This window comes from Acipenser ruthenus, chromosome 12 (genome assembly GCF_902713425.1).
Source record: "Acipenser ruthenus chromosome 12, fAciRut3.2 maternal haplotype, whole genome shotgun sequence".
NCBI classification, from domain to species: Eukaryota; Metazoa; Chordata; class Actinopteri; order Acipenseriformes; family Acipenseridae; genus Acipenser; species Acipenser ruthenus.
Genome location: NC_081200.1, coordinates 11,497,551 through 11,516,622, shown reverse-complemented (window position 1 = coordinate 11,516,622; position 19,072 = coordinate 11,497,551). Strand labels below are relative to the sequence as shown.

At 36.0% G+C, this 19,072-nt stretch overlaps 1 protein-coding gene across 1 annotated transcript; it reads right to left on the bottom strand.

The window, feature by feature from the left end:
- Positions 1 to 1,045: 1,045 nt before the first annotated feature.
- Positions 1,046 to 17,884, bottom strand: LOC117417144 (mitofusin-1-like). Its single transcript, XM_034029010.3, has 18 exons — positions 17,634 to 17,884; positions 13,237 to 13,360; positions 12,771 to 12,906; positions 12,475 to 12,637; positions 11,817 to 11,941; positions 11,428 to 11,536; positions 11,049 to 11,156; positions 10,709 to 10,862; positions 10,267 to 10,334; positions 7,243 to 7,364; positions 6,479 to 6,605; positions 6,164 to 6,268; positions 5,810 to 5,912; positions 4,955 to 5,181; positions 4,357 to 4,512; positions 4,064 to 4,260; positions 3,715 to 3,849; positions 1,046 to 1,736 (listed from the first exon to the last, which is right to left on the bottom strand). Exons 2-18 carry the CDS (start codon positions 13,349 to 13,351, stop codon positions 1,667 to 1,669), a joined length of 2,220 nt encoding a protein of 739 aa, XP_033884901.3. The 5' UTR covers positions 13,352 to 13,360; positions 17,634 to 17,884; the 3' UTR covers positions 1,046 to 1,666.
- Between the last annotated feature and the right edge of the window lie 1,188 nt (positions 17,885 to 19,072).

The window sequence follows — 19,072 nt, the reverse complement described above, 5'->3', positions numbered from 1 at the left end:
TCCCAGCTCAGCTTTCTATTATTAGTGTTATGTTTTGTTACCACAACATTGACACTGATTTAGTAACAATGCACTGCCTTTTGGCTCTCTTGTATGTATTCCAACAAAATGTCTTAATTTTTTTTTTTTTTTTTTTTTTTTTAAAGTTCTTGAACCAGTCAAAACCAGGGACTTTGTGCCATGTGTTTTCTCTTGCAGTGCTATTGTGTGAAATTATTATAATCACTTGCTATGAGATAACTTTTTGTTAATAGTCTTTTTTCACACCAGATATTTTTTCTTTGTATTTGTACAGTGGCTCGGTGAAACTGATATGTTGCCATGAATTGATATTGTAACCAATAAAAAAAACAAAAAAAAAACTTTTAACCAAGGCTGTTGTGTTCAGTGTATTTGCTATGGCAAGACTACAAGTCTACACTCTTCCAAATAACATTTGTAGCATCAGAGCTTTTCTAACCTTGTGATTTACAAAGGTACACATGTGAATAAATTATTAAAACCAAAACACTGCTGCTGGGAGATGAATTTAGACCAGATCAGATATACACACTTTTTTCTATTACATAAGTTATCAAAGTTTATTTTACAGGCATAAAGAAAATATGGACAATTCAGAGTAATCATTATGCTGCCAAACATACAGTATGTAAGTAGGTCAATGGCAAGAAAATACTGAAGCGGGATGAAAAATCTGCACAAAACATTAACAGTATTACCATCCAATATTTTATCCATTCTTCACACTGCAGTCTAGATCACAAAACCCAGGTTGCATAGTTGCCAAGCATTCTTCACAATTCATCTTTTAGTAAGATTTTTACAAAACAAAACCTTTACACACTAACACATGTTTTAACAGATTGAATCTGTAAAACATTTGGTTTAGATTGGGTAACTTCTGGAGATTTTATTCATAAGCTTTTCTGTTTTAAAGGAAGACAAAAATCAACAAGTAAAAAGATGTTAAATTAACAAAAAAAAAAGAAATCCATATTGCCTCCCTGTATTGTGTGACACATTAAAGAGATTATTGGGGTGAGGAAAAAAAAAAAAAAAAAAAGTAGATTACAGCAGGCTGCTTGTTCAAAGAAACAAGGCAGCAATTCTTTGTTTTCAAAAAGGTGGAGGGTGGGGTCTCCTTTTAGAATTCTTATTTAACATGAACAATATTTTATTAGGAGTATACTATAGAAAATAAAGCAGATAAGCTGCCGTTACAATTAAAAACAAGATGACAACTTTTTTTGTGTGTATTGAAATAACAAAAAAAAAAAGTATATTTTTTCCTTTAAGGATCGCCTTCCTGTCATGGCTTGATGTTATACTTTGTAAGTTAACAAAACACAGAAGACAAGAAGTTACACAAAATAATCATGGAAATCTTGATAAAACTGTAACTACTATAAAGTCATAGGAAAAGAGGTGACCATTTCCTTAAAAGTAACTTGTTCTAAAAATGGAGGAACACAAACCATTTTATAATTAAAGATACAAATTAAGAAACTATTAAAAGGTATTCATCAAATGTATAGATCTTATTTAAAATAATTAGAAAGTGAATAATTATTTTTAATAGTGACCTAGATATATAACCCTGCACCACTGGCTCCCTGAATAAAGGTTTTGCAGAATAAATAAGATGTTCAGTGAAGGCAGGAAATCCTCACTGCTGTGGCTGCAAATACTGATTTATAAAACTGTCCAATTCTGTCTCAAGCCTGGTCGCTTTATATCTGAAAGAAATAAAACACACAGAATTAAAACATTTTTTTTACAAAAATTCAAGACGTATCCTTTATTAGCATAACCAATTTAGGCATAAGTAGGTAAGAATGTGTATGCAAACTTTTATCACAATTCAAGAAGTGGTTGAAGGACTTGAGACATATTTTAAGCAGTAATCCAGTCAAAAAAAAAATGTGTTCACAAGCCAGACTTTAAACCTAACAAAGTAGAGTATATATGTTAAAAGGGATGTCAGTAATGCATCAAATGTCCATGACACGCCTATAGGTACAATACATTGGCAACACCCACTATACCAGTGGTTTTCAACCTGTGGTACGCGTACCTTTACTGGTATGCGACAGGCTTGCCACTGGTACGTACCGACAATTATTTTATGATTCCTCAAAACACAATGCTTCCTCAATCGCATCATTGTAATGTATCAATATGTTTGTACCACTGAACCACAGAGAAATGAGAAATTACCATATGATGCAGGGCTCCAGACTGCAACTCAAATGGTTACAAAATGCAACATGTTTTAGGGGTTAAGCACAAAAATGCTACATCTCCCTTTAAAAGCAAGTGCCGATATTTACGAATGCGACATGACGTCAGTCTGTATAAAAACAGAAAAACGCATATCACATGTTTTAATAAACATTTTTATTCCATCAATTTGATCAAATAAAAATGCTTGTAAGTGCAGAGAGGTATATTAACACCAGCAGAATATGGAACCGCAGTTTCTTGCAACAGTTGTGATGGTGACCAAACATGTGCGAGTACTGTTGTGTAAAAAAAGTAGCTTAAAATTAACAGTTGCATTTAAGAAACGTAGAACAAGAACAACAACAACAAATAGAAATACACTTAAAGTTTGTGTATTGCACAGGTGCCATTAACAAAATGCCCTGGAAACTTAAAATAAAGAAAATAATTAATGAAGGGCTGAAAAAAAAAAAGCTCAAGAATTAAGCAAACAAGGAAGTGAAAAGGTTACCGTACCAAGCTGAAAAAAGTTATCTTTGCGAACTCCAATAAACCAATGTTATCTTTCGCCAGTCAAATCGTAGAGTGCCTAAATAAAGTTTTCAGTCAACAGGTCTGTTGCGTCTTGCATCCCAGATATAATATATTCAGTTACATTGTTTATCGTCGGCAGTTTAAGTATGATTTAATTGCACAATCTCTTCAGCCAAAGAAGCAGGCACAGTAATTTAAGAGCACCGTTACCATTATGTAAAACAGTATGTAGCGTGAGTTTTGTACTAAAGCAGGGTCAGCTGTTGCAGGGAAAACAAAGTTTATTTCTCAAACTGACCATTTAAAAAATGTGAAAGCAGAACACACAGAAATACTGTAATTAGGAAGTGTACTATGTGCTGCAGCTTACTTGAGTGCAGTAAACAAAAAAAAATAAACAAAAAAATGTCATTTACTAAATTTAGCTCAGATTGTGCTAATGAAAATATGACAATGTGCTTGCTATGGCGTATTTAATATCGTAAATATAGCAGAACAAACTCACTGCAGTTTAAACTTGTTTTTACTGAAGAATAAACAGTATGTAAATCATAAGAGCTGTCTGTGTTGCACGCTGTCAGATCAGGATCTCACTAACATTCAGCATGACAGCTGCAGCATGCTGTCTCCATATTACTGTACAACTCTACACAATTAAAGGTGTGGTCACCAAATCCATACACAACACTTGCAAAATATAAAAAATATAAAACATGCAGATTTCATGAATAGATTAACCAAACAAATGAGTACAGACACAAACCTGGTTGTGATGGGGTAGGTCTCGGTTTTACAACAGCAGTTTAAGATGACAGATAGTTACTGGTACACCTGGTGGTCCCTGCTGGAAACACTGGTCCTTGAGATGAAAAGGTTGAAAACCACTGCACTATACTGTACCCATCTGTGGTAACTGCTGGTATTTGCATTTCATAAAGAGTCATTCTGGAAACTCACCTAAGGTTCTTTGAATGATGTTGAACCACATCCAGCTGATCGATCTTCATGGTGAGCCTATTGATTTCTTCAGACAGGTTTTTCTGAGAGAGGTCCACTTGTTGGCACAGCCGTGCAAAGGTAGTCGTCATCTCCCTGTTTCAAGATGGATCAAAATGACAAACGCGTCAATATTTCTACAGCACAAGACATTATTTTTCATTAAAGCTACAGTCCAGTGCCTATTTTCAGGCAGATGCACACACTTTGTTTAAATAAATAAATAAAATAAATCAATATATAAATAAACACACACATGTGGAAAGTTTGTTGAGTGAACTGAAAAGCATAAGTAGATGAATATGCTTACTGTTGAACTTGGTGACTGCAGTTTGCACTGGTAAAGCGAACTACCATCTGGAGTTTCTTTGTTGCGTAGTCTACAAACTGCTGTTTAAATGCCCTCTCCTTGGCTCTGGTTGTCCAGGTTAGCTTTTCATACAGATACAAAAGCCCATACAAACTAAAGGAAGCAGCAATCAGTCTCCAGCCTATCGTTCTCCAGACCTACAAGAGAAAAAAAAAAGACAAAATTAAACAAGATGCACCTGACACGCAATATATTACTTGGAATCAATCACAATTTGAATAAAAGGTACGTACCACACCAGTGACAAGGACTAGAGTCACGGATGACTTTGAAGTGAGAGAAGCCAAGCCCGTCCCTATGGAAAACATAAGCTCTTCCTGGGACACATTTTCCGGAGTAAGGGCATGAATGTTGGGTGCAGAAGAGGTTGTTGCTAAAGGTCGAGGAATCTTTTAAAAAACAATTTAAAAAAAAATGGATAAAATAATTGCTATGTCTTTAAGTGTACACAAAATCACATAATGCCCAATTACTTTTACATAAATCTACCACACCAAAAACACATCTGGCCAGCATCACAATGTATTGTGTAACTTTTGAGCCTGCATGAAACAAAAGGTTCAGATAAAGTATAATTATTATTAGTTTCAGTAGTAGTAGTAGTACCGGTAATATTTTATTGTTTTTAAGAAGTCCATCGGAAAAAAACTATCAATGTGTCAGTTTCTCTGAATTGACTCACAATGAAAAAAAAAAATCATCATCATAGTTTTTAAATAATGTTACAGCTATGCATCTATACATATTTTCAAACAAAAAAAGTCAACTGAATTAACCCAAATGTGTAATGGCAATATTGCCAATCTAAAAGCAGCTTCATTAAACAATCACCTGTGCACTTGATTCCATCAACAGCAGTGCTCTGTGTGCATTCTTTGGACCCAAAAAGCGGTTTACTAATGAAGTCCAGCCCAGGGAGAACCGGAATTCAATGTTCTCTTGGAAATCAATGCAGAGTGAGGAGAAGTTTAGGTCATAGCTCAGGTCAAACTTCCTGCATGGAATCAGCATGTGCAGTTGACACTGGACACTAGAGGGCAGCAGAGGCTTCAGGTTTTCTGTAAGGAAGATGGAAAAAATAAAACATTCAAAAGCATTACCACTGGGTTATTGAAAGTCCAGTGTCACAAATGTCTGCTATTCAATTGCAGAGCCTTTTGGTATTTAGAGTACTACTTTTATACCCAGGAAATGTGTAGTCAATACATTTATTTACACTTTCAACTTGTGCATCATGATAAATGGGCCAGTTTACCCAGGATTCCTTCGATTATATCGATTTAAACTGCAACACAAATTTCAAGCAGCCTAAGTGTTCCAACCCAAAAAAGACATTTAAAAAAAATTCATACACAAAACCCCCCCCCCAAAAAAATATTTGTTTGGTTTATAAAAGCATTAATATCCTTTGCAGCAGTGAACACTTGTAGATAACTGACCTCGCCTTCAGCTTGGGACACACAATTGTCGTTGTGGTCAATTTGTCAGACATTAATGTCTAAGCAAACAACTGTTGATCTATAAAACTCCTAGTGCTGATTTCAAAAGAAACAGTAGTGCTACAGCAAGTAATGGGAATGCTATATAGGACAATAACATGGGCTTCTAATGATTTTAAAAGATAAGTAGTTTAACCCTTGGGAAAAATGAATTAAGCAAAAAAATATGTAACTGTACACCTAATACCGATCATGTTTTTTTGGGAATTTTGGACCGATTCATTAACTGCATTGGAGCAGCGGTCAGCCAGGCTTCTCCCCATGCCTTCCTCTATGTGCTTGTGCAGCGCCTGTATAAAAGACAAGGAATGTTTCTTAAACGCTGACTCAGTAAAGGAAAACCATGCTGCTAGCACAGTGTGCTATTCCTAGTACATGCATGAATTAAACATTGACTATATATTCAAATGAATGGATCTTTAATGCAGATTGTCATTTTTTAAAAATTTGCAGAAATACAGTATGTGTATACATAGAGAAAACAATGAAAACTAATTCAATACAATATGAACTTGCAGTATAATCCCTGTGCCATGCTTACATTTTTGTACCGTTCTAGCACTTGTGGTGAGGGATGAAAATCTGAATAGAATTCGTCAACCAGCCCAGAAAGGCGACAAATCTCATCTGTCATCGCAGTGGAAACCTGAATTAAACAATACATACAATGTCATTTTATGGTTTGAATTCAATGTTGTTGGGGTTTTATATAAATATTTTTTTGTTTCAAGGTTCCGTTTCTAAATACAGAAAACACTGCACTGATATATCGAAGCACAGGTGTGGATAAAATAGGCCTCCGTGGATTACCTGTTCTAATGGGGATTAAATAATTTTACTTTAAGCATGCACTTACCTTTGTTTCTACTTCTTGTGTAACAGCCTTGATTTTCTCCTTAATGTCCTCAGTCAGTAAACCAAGCTGAGAGCGGACATAGTCTGATTGATCCATCTTGTCATCTCTCTCCTTCAACAAATTGATCCTGAACAGAAAGACACACTAAAAAATTAGCAACTCGGATGCAACTGTGTTTAATAATGAATCTGTATTAAGCAAAAGTTAAGTAATCTGGTTTGACTGACTGTGGAGGTCAACTGTGGAAAACCTTAGGTGTAGATGTCATTTAGAATAGCTGTTTAAAACAACAGAAAGCATCAAAACATCATTAATAAATATAAATCAAACTCTGATAAGTAGTTCTGAAAATAAGTATTAAATAAGCCAAACCACAACCCATGCATAGGTTTACCAACACCCCCAAGAACCACATCACAACTGGATGTGCGGGTTTAAAAGATAAAACCAATAGCGAGACCTATGTCCACCAGCACAGGGGTCCCAAAAATACATTGCCCTTACAAAATGTTCACTCTCCCCCATGAGTGACATGTTATGGTTGGTCAGTATGTACTGTTACTACTGTATTTGCTGGTATGCAAGCTTAAAACAGTATTATTTTAGTCATTCAAGTGTATCAAGTAAAATGACTAACGGGTCAATACTGGAGAAGCGGTGTGTTTAAGAGAGGTGCTTTCTTAGCAGCACTAAGATTTCAGGATTGAAAGGTAGAATAATAATTATTACAATAGTAAATCCTCATTAGAAGATGAAATCCTTACCTTTTATCCGCTGCTTGGATATTGATGTCATCCATGATTCCTTTCACTGTCTCAGTGATCTGTTTAGCTCTGATTGTGTGCTGCTCAAACTTTGTTTTCACTGCTGACTGCGAGATACACTCCTACGAGACCACAACACATTACTGTGATATTGCAACTCAGATATACTGGGTCTGGGCAGTACAAAAAAAACAAGTAGAAGATATTGACCTGCTGCTGGAAACGTAATAGAAGAACAAGGAACTAAACATTACCATGAAATCATAATGAAAAAAAAAGCATACAAATACAGCAGCAGATCCATACCTTAAACCAAACACGTCTCAAGTTTTCACAGTAATGTGCTTATTGATAAAAAAACAAACATAAGAAACAAATAAAACACCAAATCAAACCCTGCTTTTAATTAAAATCTGAATAACTACACTCGTTTTAGGGGATCCCGACTACATCGTACAGTACTTATCAAACTGCATGCACATGTGCACGGCTGTCTCACAACAAATTTAAGCTCAGCAAGGAGGTCCATTGAATTATTCAATGTAGAAACAGATCTACATCACGTTTTATCTTCTCCAGCCAGCAGGAGATCATTCCATGTGTTTAAGTATTACGTTGTACATGGATTGTATATCACAACTTTACATGAGAACAGTTTTCTCATATAGTAAAAAAAAAGTTATGGAGTGTGCTATTTAAAAAAAAAAGTACTAGTTTAATGTTTGTCTTCAAATACCAATTAAATTGTAACCAGGGCTTTATTTTTATTATTATTAGCTAAACCAAATATACAAAAAATGCATAACATTATCTTTATGCATTACATATTTTGTTTAAGAAAGCTTAGTCTAATTGGATTAATACTTTTCTTAGTACTACTATAAGTAACTAAATGGCAAAAACAGAATGTAAAACAATGCAGGCAAAAGCAAAACAGAAAAAAAAGGAAAAATAAATAAATAAATAAAAGCCGGTTAAGCAATACACCTCGTTGAAGCAAATCTAGACTTCAGCAATGAATACAAGAGGTTGAGAGAAACTTGCACACAGAGTTAGGAGGGGTCAGGCTACAGCTGCGGAGAGGACAGAGAGCTCCTCAAAGAGAAACTGGGACCAGGGTTAGAGTGTTTTACCAGAAGAGAAAGACAGGCATCTCACACACGAGCACCAGGCGGTTAGGACACTACCTCAACAGACTGAGGTAAAGAACACAAGTTGAGAAGGTTTAAGGCATGTTCTAGATAGATTAAGATTGCATGCTGTATATTAGAGCATTCTCTACCCGTGCTACAGTGCAACTAATCCCTACTCGAATCAGGCATTTACATTTTTATAACATTATTCGTCCTATGAAGACATGCCCATGTTTATTACTTTTTTCTTCTTCATTTTTAACAAATGTTGTTAAATACACCTTAAAGAGTAAATAGCCATGTTCCAAAAAAAAAGGCTGTAGCTGTGAGGTAGCTAGAAGGCACCCAAGGCATGGGCCTCGGTTCAAATAATAGTAATAGTTATTTATTTAGGTCCTTTCACACGTTGCTTTGCCGCAAAAAAAATGCATTTTATCGCTCACTGTGTGGAAACATTAACTGCCAAGTGCCGCTGATATCTACAGCCTCTGCACAGCGGTGGAATAAAATGAGGCACGTGCCTCTGCGATTTTTCATGGCTGGCTATGGCCCTGTATAGTGTTACACATCCCCAGGTGTTGCTACAACTGTTTAAATAACATACCTGTAGATGTTTCTTTTCATTGTTAACATCATGCCAACTTTTTGTCACTTTAAAACCTCTTTTCAAAATGGCCGCTCTAGTGTACTGATAGTGTCAGGTAACACAGCAGTAACGATCCATGATGTGGTATGGAACAGAAAAGCCAGAGCACTTGTTATGTTTTTTGTTTGTTTTTTCAATCACTACTCCTGCAGTGATTTAGAGCAGTGGTGTGTAAACTTTTTAAATACCGTCCCCCTTTTTTAACATATAAACCGTGTATTTTCTTCTTAACCACAAAAGGTCCAGATTTAGTTAAATATATAAGCGTATCACAAATTCAGCATTTAAATACATTTTATTTATTTTTTTTGTACACTTAGCAAGTGAACATTTACCTGGCATGTTAAACCTGTGCAAACTTTGACCTTCATTCCTGCACGTGGTTTTAGAAAACAGAGAAAATAATAATAATCTGTAATCAGTCTGCATGCAGCCATTTATCAAGTTAGGGATAAAGTAATTCATTTGTTAAAGTCTGTATGTATTTGTTAATAGCCCATACTGAAGCAGCAAATGTTTTCCAGCTTTAAAATGATGTGATAATTTAAAATAATGTCTGCAAAATAAACTGGTGATATAGAACAGGATGAGCTGTTGGAAAGGCTGAAAGTTGTGTAATTTCGAACCACTGACTTTTTTTTTTTTAAGAAACCAAAAAACGAAGTTATGGTAATTTTGACCAAAATTCCAATTTTTCAATTTTCTAATTGTGGACGAAAAAACTGAAAAATGAAAACACAAGACCATATTTGATTTTTTTTAATTTTCAGGAAATGTAAAAACTGAACTGATAAGCGTTACACGGACCATGCTGTGGAACTGCGCTTACACTCCGACTTTTAAGAACGTGGTGTTAACATTTATGTATTTAGCTAAATCTGGACTTTTTGGGGTTGAACCTAGGAAAAAATATGCGATTTACATTAAACCCGGGAAAAAATACCATTAGTGCTTTTTTTACACTTGTGTCCTTATGGGGATATACTCAGTGAAGTACATTTCAACGGATTACAGGATATGACATACCTCATGAATATACAGTATATAGCTAATACCTAAACACATATAAATGGTCCCTGAATTCCGTCTCTGGAATTAGCCAAAATAGATAAGAAAAAACTTTAAACTACTGGCTTGACATTATTTCATTCAAAATTGTAATTTATGATTACAATATTTTTACAGACACTATTTAAATCGAATTAAAAAAAGAAAAAAAAAAACCTTCCCCCCCCAGCTACTTGCCTCAAAGGTTCTCTCGAAACACTGGAACTCTTGTAGTCTAGCTTCAAATCCTTCAGCTAATGCACCACCTAAAACAATTGATCACATTTAGCCCATGATATTTAACCTAAATATGATTCATTTCCTACCATCTGGGTGAGATATCTGTTCACCCCAAAAACTACAGGGCACTACATGCAATGTGGTACCAGTCACAGCAGAAAACATTTTTCTGGGGTAATGTAAACGAAATGTTCCACTCAGTCGTTATACATTCCTGCAAAACAGTACTTCGGGGGTACCACTAAACTTGCTTGCCTGCTTGCTTATTTAAATATTCTGCATATATTTGAAGAGGGGATAATCTCCTTTTTAATACATTTGGGAAAGTACAAGTAGATTTGTAGAATCCTTTTTTGGTACAATTTATTGTACTGATTCCTTAAAACTCTTGTTTTCTGACCTGCTTCTGGCAGTCCCTGAGCTCTTTGCATCCTGGAATTCAGCACTTCCTTAGCGGACACAAAGAAGATCCGATTCAGGGCCTGTTCACGTTCCACCACTTTGAGCTCGTCCACAAGAAAGCTGATACAGCGGTCTGTGTGCTGCTTGCGCACCTGCCAGACAGAAAGAACACCTCAGACTCGAGCAGCTTCTCCAGAACAGCATGACTCTTTGCAGGAACAGCTCCAGTCTTGGGTATGACTACCATTTATGTTTGACTTTTGTTCCATAAGACACTGAAACTATAAAGAAGGGATCTAATCACTTTGAGATGAGAGTAGTGGGGTTTGTGTACTTACATCTTCCATGCATTCGGGTTCTGAGGCAGATGCATCCCATCGATTGTTCAAAATAAAGATATTTGGCTTTGAAAGACGTTCATTTACTTTGTGGAAAAAATGCTTCTCCTAAATAAAGAAAAGGGTGTTTTAAACTGATTAGAAGGGTTTTCCTCTGAAAACAAAAATTCCAGGGAAGGCCACTTAAATACCACAGTACAAAAACAGTTCAAATAACCAGTTTTCCACTTCACATCACATAGTTTGCACATGCACAAGTATAACAGGGTCTATTTTACAGTGACTTGTATTAGTAATATTTCAAATATGTCAATCAAACTTTTGTTTCATTGTACTACAGTCTAAATTACACTCTTTACACTTTTAAATTTAAACTTACAGTATTCATCAGAGTGGATTCAGAGTTAGCTACCAGCACAAAGACATCCGCATCCAGACAGAACTTATCAATCCAGCTATCCAGTTTAGTCGTAACATCAGTTCCAGGACTGTAACCAGCACAAAAAAAAAAAAGTTTTATCTTAACTATTATTTGTATATTTCCTCATCTTAAAAGACTTATGGCAACATTTTAAACTTAAAGCTTTGGCCAAATCGTTATTAGCTCAATATAAAAGTTGTCTAACAAATAAGATTTCTAAATGAATTGTCCGAGTTTTTTATTTTCTGGTAGCTGTGTTTCTCCTTTCTTAAAAATGGTGCTAATGCTAAAAGCTTTGTAGTGTGCTGTAAGCATGACATTAGGAAGGTATTTTCGCATTTCTGTACCTGTCCACTAGCACCAGGTCATCCCTCAGGAGAGCACACTTAGTCTTGGGCCAGAAAACCCTCACTAGGCAGCCAGCATCTAGGTCTTTGTCCATATGGAGTGCATGGCCAAGCTGGTTTACTGTCTGCAAAAGGAAGTCATTTTTCAATCTATATTTACATGCAAGTTTCTGTTCCATTTCAAAACATGACTGATATGAAGGGTGGGATATCCCTCATGGTTGCTATGAGAGTATTTTGTAAACACAGACACCTTGATCACTCGCCGTTTGGCAAATGCTCAGAGCCTACCTTGCTCTTCTGTTGTTATGGGTATTTATGTGTGTGTTTTTTTTTTTAAAAACTCAGTGCTCGTGCCCTAAATATGTGTTAAAAAGTTAGGCATCCACTGACTTTCAAAAGTTAGTAAATGCCCCCCTAATAAACTGCATGAAATCACTTTCGGTCCAAGCAAAAAAATGAAAATGGCAACAGATCATTGACTGCTATTTCTTCTGTGTCATTAACTGCACAGCTAAATGTGCTACCTAAGATGTCCAGAATTGGGAGATGTACAAGACTCCAACTCCAAATGATTAGTATTTAGTTAACTTGGCTACTGACAAAGTACTCATTCACACATCTGTATTTAAAGAATGCCTTCCTTTATACTCCATACCTTTACACTTTTCTTCTCGTCTGACCCTTCCGTCATGAGGTAGGCCTTGTCACCATCTGTCCCCTCCACGCTGAGGAAGCAGTTTGTGGTGTGTCCAATCCCACTGGGCAGCACCCTATCCCACAGCATGGCATTGACAACTGAACTCTTACCATTACTAGTCCTGGAGCCAGGAAAAATGAAAGAAAATACTTAGCGATCTAGACCAAATACCTTTTTATATATATATTACTGTACAAGAACATCCACGTGATCTTTTCAATCTATACATTTGATATGATCCACATTTTTCATACCTGCCAAAAAACGCCACTTTCATGTGGTTCCGTGCCAGCACTTCACTGATCACTGCCAGTTTCTTTGTATATCCATGTATCATCGAGGCTTGCTGCTCCGTTGCTATCTGCTTGAGCTCTGTATTCCTATATGTTTCTAAAAACAAAACAGCAAGTGTCAGATCTGTTCTACACTACTGATTTTGCAAGACAAGAATGTAAGAAATCACAATACATCAACCCTCTTCTCCATACTGATCCGCACCTTGTTTCCCCCAATCAACAGTTAATACTCAAATACCGAGGCGTTAGGAAATCAAATGTAGTTTCTAAATGTAGTTACAGTATTAGACAGGCAAAGTGTCAGCGTTTGGTTTACTTTCTCCTGTTGAGGCGCGCTAAATTTGTTTACTTAAAAACACGCTCAGTAAATGAACAGCTACTTCTGAAGGTCAAGAAGAACAGTACAGATATAATATTAACTTACTTTCTACAAAATCTGCTCCTTCGGTGATGTATTCCAAAAGCTGATCAAAGATAGTGGAGATCTTTTTCTTAGCCACCACAAAGTGCTTCAGCGGTGACCTGTCTGACTCTGCCATGGTTTCTTACTGAAAATGAGGAAGGGATTACTGTGGTACAACTATACCGTAAGCACAAAAAACACAAGCAGGTAAAACATAATTGAACTTGTTTAGTCTCCTTATAAAAAAGTGTTATTTCGGAAGCTATCAGAATTGTTTCAGAACTCGGCTACTTGTTCACAAAAGAACTGGTTATGAAATGAACAATGCAACCCCTATTTCATTCTAAACAGCATGTGAACTATTATACATACCAGTCACCACCTGTTTGATTTAAGTTGTAAATGCCACTTGACTCTTTATAAATGTGCTCTATTCCTACACAGCCAACTGGCAAACTACTTTAAAAACACAAAGGGCATGGGACAGCCTTGTGCCATTCTTCTGCAGTAGCTGTACTGAGACTGTAGTCTCAAGAATAAAATGTCCCGAAAATAGGTCCAACAATGCAACACACATGGCATACCCAGTAAAGGTTTTAGTATTACAAATAGAGTGTTATATAAGCAGATGACTAGTTTCAACCTAAAGAACCACTGGTATTCTGCTAAAAATAAAATTGCTTAAAAACCTACATCCATACCAAACTACTGAAATACATCAAATATGTGCAATTCTAGTTTAAGACTTTTCTTTTCCTGTCATACACATTTTTACTAAGCACAAATAACTAATAATAATACTTGTACTGTGATTCTTGAAATGTATTTTTGTTTACGACTGTAAATCGCCCTGGATAAGGGCGTCTACTAAGAAATAAATAAATAAATAAATAAATAAATAAATAAATAATAATTTCTAGAAATTTCTCAAACAAATAATTATAGAAAAAATCTTTTGTGGCAAAAGTTTTGCTTTTGTGGATGAGGAAAAAAAGTTACAAGAAATAGAATAGTCTACAATTTGTAAAACTCCAAAAATGCCAATTCAAAAGTATTCATACCCTGACAAGGAAAATGAAATTAATAGCTAGTTGAGGCACCTTTAGCAACAATAACCTCTTTTAAATGATTAGGATATTTGTCAATGAGCTTTTGGCATGATTCTTTAGTGATTTTTGACCATTCTTCAACGCAAAGTTGTTCCAGTTCATTCAGATTCCGAGGACTTCTCTTGTGCACAGCCTTCTTCAAATCATACCAAAGATTCTCAATCAGATTTAGATCAGGACTTTGACTAGGCCATTCCAGAACCTTGATTTTATTGTTCTTCAACCATTCTGAAGTACATTTTGATGTGTGCTTTGGATCGCTGTTGTGCTGGAATGTCCAGTTGCGTTTTAAACCAAGTTTTGTGCTCCCGAGTGGCGCATGCAGTAAAAGCGCTCCGCATGGAGTGAGGGATGCGCCCTATAGCCTGGAGATCACAGGTTCGAATCCAGGCTATGTCACAGCCGCCTGTGACCGGGGGTTCCTAGGGGGCGGAGCACAATTGGTCGAGTGCCGCCCAGGTAGGGGACCCCTGTGGCTGATAGGGCGCCTGCGGTTCTGCAGTGGAGCCGCCAGATCTGTGTTGTCCTACGGCACTATAGCTCTGTGGATCCACAGTGTAAATGTTTCGGAGGACGCATGCTCCAGCCTCTGTTTCCTGAGTCGGCAGGGGGTTGCAAGCGGTGAACCGGGATACAAATAATAATTGGACATTACAAAACTGGGGAGAAAAAACGAGGTAAAAAATTGGTGATGGCTAAATTACAAAAAAAAATAAGTTTCGTAGCAGAGGGTTTCAGATGATTGCTCAATATCTTTTGGCATGCTACGGAATCCATTTTACCATATATTGGAACTAAATTTCCTGTGCCATTAGAGGAAAAACAGACCCATAGAACGATATTACCACCTCCATGCTTGACATGTACGCCATGCTTTTCTTTGTACGCCTCACCAGACTTTCTCCAAATGTAACGACTATCAGCGTGACCAAATAGCTAGATTTTTGTTTAAGCGTTTGTCCTTGTGACATTTTCCTAACAGTGGCTTTTTCCTTGGCCTGCGACCATTGAGACCTTTACCATGTAATACTCGACCTATAGTTTAAATGGAAACCACAGTCCCACTTGCAGTCAATTCACTTTGAATATCTTTGGCAGTCGATCTCGGATTGTTATTAACCTTCCTCACAATTCTTCTACTTGTTCTTAATGAAAGAACCTTCTTTCTTCCAGACCGAGGGAGCGTTGTGACATTATCATGAGTCTTGTACTTCTTGATAATAGAAACAATAGCTGAAATTCAGATACTCAATGCTTGGAAATCTTCTTGTATCCTTCTCCATCTTAATGACAATAAATAATTTTCTGCCTAAGGTCTTCAGATAGCTCTTTACTTTTTCCCATATTGACTTATTGGTAATGACAGAAATCATCCTATGCCTAACCCTTTTATACTCTCTAAGGCCCTGTCTACATTAGAGCAAAAAATTTGACAACCGAGTTCAAAACCGATTTACCTGAACCCTAGCCCAACAGTGTAAAAGCATCCAGATTGCCGTAATGAAACTGGATTAGTTTAACCCAACTGTTGTTGAAAAAACACTGTGCTGGATGACTGTGTCCCAGAAACCCCTGTAATGTATTGTGGCGGAGAGTCCCGCCCCTATATATATATTTGTATTATTATTTGTATTTTTGTTTGCGGCGCAGGTCAAAGCGCCGCGTATTTGTTATTGTTTTGTATTTATATTTAAAAAAATTCGTGAGGATGCGTAGCTGATCAGCTACTGATTATTTAACTAGCTGACAGTCACGCATCCTTACTAAACTCGTGCAGACTGTGGCCGAGGGGTAATAAGATAATTAACAGCTAGTTTACCCCTCGGCCAGAATATAAGAACCTGCAGCTGTCCGTGCTCAGAGGAGAGTGTCAGAGGCGAGACAGGTTTTGAGAGTGAGAGAGTATAAACAACTGCTAAGTATCATGGTGGGGTAAAACCAGCACGCTTATTTGTATTAGTTATATTTGTTTGGCCAACGTGCCTTTTGTTTGTTGTGTTTTGTGTTGTTTGTTTAAACCTTTTGTTTTTGTTTTATTATTTAATAAAACGCTGAGCGCCGTTGCGTTCAGCTTCACCACCATCCATTCATTGTTTTGTTTCTGGTATTTCCTGATCTGTGACGTCACCACACACGCCACTCAACCGCACTCGGTCACATGTATACACCCTTATCATATTGAAATTTCTAGCACCTTGTAGACAGTACTATCATAGCATCAAAGGGTATGAATACTTCTGAATTCGCATTTTTGGAGTTTTGCAAAAAAATTGCTGAAATAAATAAATTGACGACATCTATGTAACTTTTTTTTTCCTCATCCACAAAAGCAAAACTTTTGCTACACAAGATTTTTCCTAAAATGTGTTGTTTTTGAGAAATTCCTACAAATTATAAATTTCCATATATATATATATATATATATATATATATCACACCCATAGTGTACTGTTCAGAGAGGATTGTGAAATAATTCTAAACACACCAACATTTACCATTACGTGTATATTTATAGTCACCATTTTCCCTGACAACTTTTTTTTTTTTTAAGGTCAATGTGTTTATGATTGCAGTGTTACTGTGTTGGGCATGGCGGTTTGTAAACAAGTTAATTTAAGAACACATCACATGAAGGTGAAACGTGGCTGCTCAAGTCAGCTTTACTTATAAGGTCCTCCCTCATTTATTTGTATTAAAATAATAATAATAATAATAATAATAATAATAATAATAATAATAATAATAATATGGGAGTGTACTGGTTGGTAGCTTGTTGGTACCCAATACACATTTTACAGCTGCTTCATTTGGATAAAACACTTTACTTTCACTTCACCATACAAAGTTTCTTTATTTTAACACCTCGTGTATGATTTGGAGTGAGTCTCTTGCATACACAAAGCTTAAAAAAAACAAAACAAAAAAAATGATTTTAGGAATACATTCCACCCTATTGGTGTTTACATATAATGTACTAATATAAAGATAATCTCTTTGATTCCTGTTTAGCTTAATCCTAATGCGACAAGATTATATAACGACGAGAAGCACACATCAGTTTCGTAAAAAGAAATTTAAAATGAAACGGTATAACAAACAGTAACGAAACACTCCATAGTAGTAGCCTACACAGCGGCTCTATATATATATATATTCCTTAAATAATCTGAATATACATCCGATTCCACTCTCTCCATCGTGTTTGTATATCACATATTTAGTCGTTTATGGAAGTATGTCACTGTGTGCCCATGACGTTTTGCAAGAATTATTCCTAGGCTGGAACAGATTTGAGTGCATTCACCTTACCTCGTCTCGGGCCCGGTTCCCCGGCGACTATTGACGATTTCGTGCCAAGGGTACCGTCTCACACTAGTGTGCGTGTAGTGCCAAATAAATGTGTGTTTAATAATGCAAGTTATCTCCCTGTCATCTTCCCTCTTATTCAACTACTACACAAGAACATAAGGGGAGAGGAATGACTACTGTACATAAATCAAAGGCCGGCGAAGTGTCACGTGATCATGCAATCCGACTGTCAATCCGGGAGGAAACACTAACTGCATTGCATTTTTATTTATTTATTAATTTTTTTTACCAGGCAAAACCTATTTTTTTATCGTGCGAGATCGAAGGCATCCAATTTCATAAGATGCACTAAAATATACTAAATGTTTTAAAATATTTTGAATTAATGTTACGTTGCATTATGAAGAAAGATAAATGTGTTGTTGATAGTGCTATTTTCTTTAAAAAAAAAAAGTCAAAATGAAAGTGGAAGCCACAAATGTTTCATAACTAACGTTATTCAATACATTCATTATATATATATATATATATATATATATATATATATATATATATATATATATATATATATATATATATATATTTACCCCTCTAGACTTTCAAAACACGTAGTATTAGCAATTGAAAACGTGGGAATGAACTATTTAACGATTTAAAATAGAAACTAAATTTGATAGAATACATTAATATAAGTAGTGTTCCATGCACTGTTTCCGTGTGGAAACATTATATAAAGAGGACTTCAAATCGAAACTAGGTTTATAATGGGGCGTTAAGCAAACCACCAATCGGTGATCAGGCGGATGTCTAATACGAGAATGCAGGAATGCATGGAATGCTTTTATTTGACGTCACTGTGTTATTTGTGGTTTCCAAATCTGTGAATTGCACTGTACAATGTAAATTAAAAAAAAAAAAAATCCGCATAATCCATGCAAATAATTTATCTATCGTTTTTAGGTTTGTCTGTGTTATATTTAAGTACATTCTATTGCGTTATTGAAGGTATGTTCTGCAGTGCAAATACGTTTCAGTCATGCATTCCCAAATAATAACGGAGAATGCAAGGGGAAACGCTACTCCATTTTCTCCCCTAGCCTAGTGCAAGCGCTTCACTGCACAGTAGCTGAACTGATACAATACTCCACCGTGTGGGCTTTGGTAACCATAGCTCCTTTATGTGAATAGCAACAATTTCAAAGCAGTTACATCCCAGCTAACTTTAATAAACTACTAAAACGTTAATGGTTGGTAAACATGTTCATCTTGTCAAATCCAGTCCATTACGTTAAAATTGTATGCGTCCCATTCGGTTATATATATATAGTTGCAGTCAAATGTTTACATACACCAATGGAAATTTATAATTTTTAGAAATTTCTCAAAAACAAATAATTATAGGAAAAATTTGTAGCAAAAGTTTTGCTTTTGTGGATGAG